Source organism: Octodon degus, unplaced genomic scaffold, assembly GCF_000260255.1.
Source record: "Octodon degus isolate 3935 unplaced genomic scaffold, OctDeg1.0 scaffold00010, whole genome shotgun sequence".
In the NCBI taxonomy this organism is placed as follows: domain Eukaryota; kingdom Metazoa; phylum Chordata; class Mammalia; order Rodentia; family Octodontidae; genus Octodon; species Octodon degus.
Window position 1 is genome coordinate 17,956,123 of NW_004524586.1, and position 2,445 is coordinate 17,958,567.

General features: G+C 41.9%; 1 protein-coding gene across 6 annotated transcripts in view; it reads left to right on the forward strand.

The window, feature by feature from the left end:
• Nucleotides 1-2,445, forward strand: part of Uros (uroporphyrinogen III synthase) — a 51,507-nt gene that overhangs the window by 21,208 nt on the left and 27,854 nt on the right. For 5 of the 6 annotated variants that reach the window (XM_023708897.1, XM_023708894.1, XM_004625731.2 and 2 more), the window contains exon 6: nt 1,630-1,704. In XM_023708897.1, coding sequence (XP_023564665.1) covers nt 1,630-1,704 — 75 coding nt within the window. Of the gene's footprint in view, nt 1-1,629; nt 1,705-2,330; nt 2,419-2,445 lie in introns of all 6 variants that reach the window. The other variant, XR_002819829.1, reaches the window with a different exon arrangement.

The window sequence follows — 2,445 nt, forward strand, 5'->3', positions numbered from 1 at the left end:
GGGATTGAACTCAGGCCCTTGCACTTGCCAGGCAAGCACTTGTTCTACTGAGCTACCTCCCCGGCCCCCTGAACTCATCTTTTTGTTCCTATATAAAGTACCTTCTTTATTTTTTAATGGCGCTAATCTCTTTAGCAACCATGCCTCCTTTGGCCCCAATTTTATACATGGCGTCTTTTGATCCACATTTTTTTCAAACTTTTCTGCTCTGCCTTTTGCTCCCAACCTCATCCTAAATCTGGATTAAAGCAGCTAACAGTATCAATGCCATAGCCTGAATACTGAGCTGTCTTGAAATTTCCTCTGCCTTGGTAATCAGTTCACTCCCCTCAATCTCAGGCTCCTACGAGCCTCACATACTACATGTGCAAATCTACTCAAATTTTCTGCCAAATTGTAAGATACATGGCCTGTAGTTCAAGTGCCAATGAAGCACTTGTTCCCAATTGAGATGTCCTGAGCCTAGCTTGTGTTGTCTGCATTCCTGTCAGTGTTCTGGTCTTCTAAACTCTGACCAGAATCACTCACCAGGCTCTCTTAGTGCATTCTAAGCCTTCGCTAGTGTACATCTCCCAACCTTTCCAAACTCCTTCAGCCAACCAGTGCCAGAGGCTTCTAAACTACACAACGAGGAATAGTCACAGTCATGACTCCATTATTGATACCAGTTTTCTTTCTTTATCAGCTTTGCTGTTGCTGGGTGTTATGGTTGTGTCTAGTTGTCCCCCCAAAGCTTTATGCAATCATGGGGTGGCTTCTAGAGTTTGAGATTGATTCTTCATCCAATAGTGGGATTGCAGGTGTGGGTGCTGCACCCACTCTGGGACAGGTAGTTTGCGTTACAATGTAAGGAAGGAAGAGAGGCTCCTAGCTGCCAGAGCTGCTGCCATGTCTCCTTCGCTCTCTGCTCTTTGCTGCCACCATGAAAGGTTGCTCTCTGTCAGGTGCCACTCTGCCCGGGAGCCTTCCATGGTGAAACCTTCACTAACTATGAGCTCAATAAACCTTTCCTTCCTTCATTTTGGATGTTGGGTATTTCGTCCCCAACAATGAGAGAAGAGTAACCAATACACTGGGACATAATACCTGAGAACCCCAACTTCAAGAAGGAAAGTCTTAATTTAGCTCCTGTTTTCAAGAGATTAAGTATGTGGTTGGCAGGCTCTGAGGAAGAAAGCACATGATGGAAGGACAGGCAGAGTGAAGCTGCCTCGTTGTTGGTGGCCAGGAAGCAAAGCAGGGTCATAATGCCAGAGAGAAAGGGACAGGATATGTAATATCCAAGGCCATGCCTCTGTGACCCACCAAGATACATACAAGATGGTAATGTGCTAGGACACATGCTAATCTGCTGGGTGTTCTTTATTTAATGAAGATGACATATCACAATTTGTGTTTATAATCTTTTTTTAAGTTTTATTTTAAAGAGAATTATAAAACAAAAAAGATACAGAATTTCAAATTAAGATGATAGGAAATTAACAATGGTTATTATGTTGCATATTGTTATTTTCTTTTTATTAATTTTATTGAGAAACAAATAGCAATGAGACAGTTTCAAAACTGATTAGTAGGACAGTTCAATAATTAATACATTGCTTATTGTTCTCTTTCTTTCTTGTTTTCCAGTTAATAAAATCGGCCTAGATTTTGAAGGAGAAAACTGTGGAAATGCAGAAAAGCTAGCGGAATATATTTGTACCAGTAAGTAAAAAAGATCACTCCCAGTGAGTCCATCTTTGTGCTCGTTGATTTTCACACCACTGTCGAGGGGAAGAGTGTTTCTTGGGACATGGCAGTGGTGATGTGGATTGTTAAGCAGTGTGGACCAGAACCTGTGTACATGTATGTGTAGACGTCTGGTCCTATAAGAAATTAAGTCTGCCTCCTCCTAGCCTCCAAATCAGAGGGCTTGAGACAACTTGAACATGACACAAAATAAAATGCTTGGAGGCAAGACAGCAGAGAGGCCTTCTGAGATGCTCCTCACAACTGCAGAGGCAGCTGGTGGACAAGAGTCCTTTTCCCTTTGTCATCCTGTCTTTAGCTTTCTCTGAGGAGCTGCTTCCTTTGCTTAGTTCCCTCTCTCCAAAGCTTGTTCGCAGATAAAGAGCAGACTCTCCCAGTAAGGTCATCTTTGGGCATCCCATGGGCAGAGATCTAGGATAGCTTTAGTTCTAGGGAAGTTTGCAATTTTCAGGTTTCTGAAGAATACATGGGCAAAGACTTTTGGAACAAAAGTTTAGAATGACTTTAGAATGAAAAGAGTAGTGTTATTAAAATAGTAAAATGGTATATATTAGTGACTACCAGTTTTCTCTTAAAAACAGTTCAAGGGTTAGAAGCATAGCTTAGTGGAGCAGCGCTTGCCTAGCATGTGTGAGGCTTTGGGTTTGATCCCCAGCACCACAACAATAAGTAAGTAAATAAATATGCATTTTTATC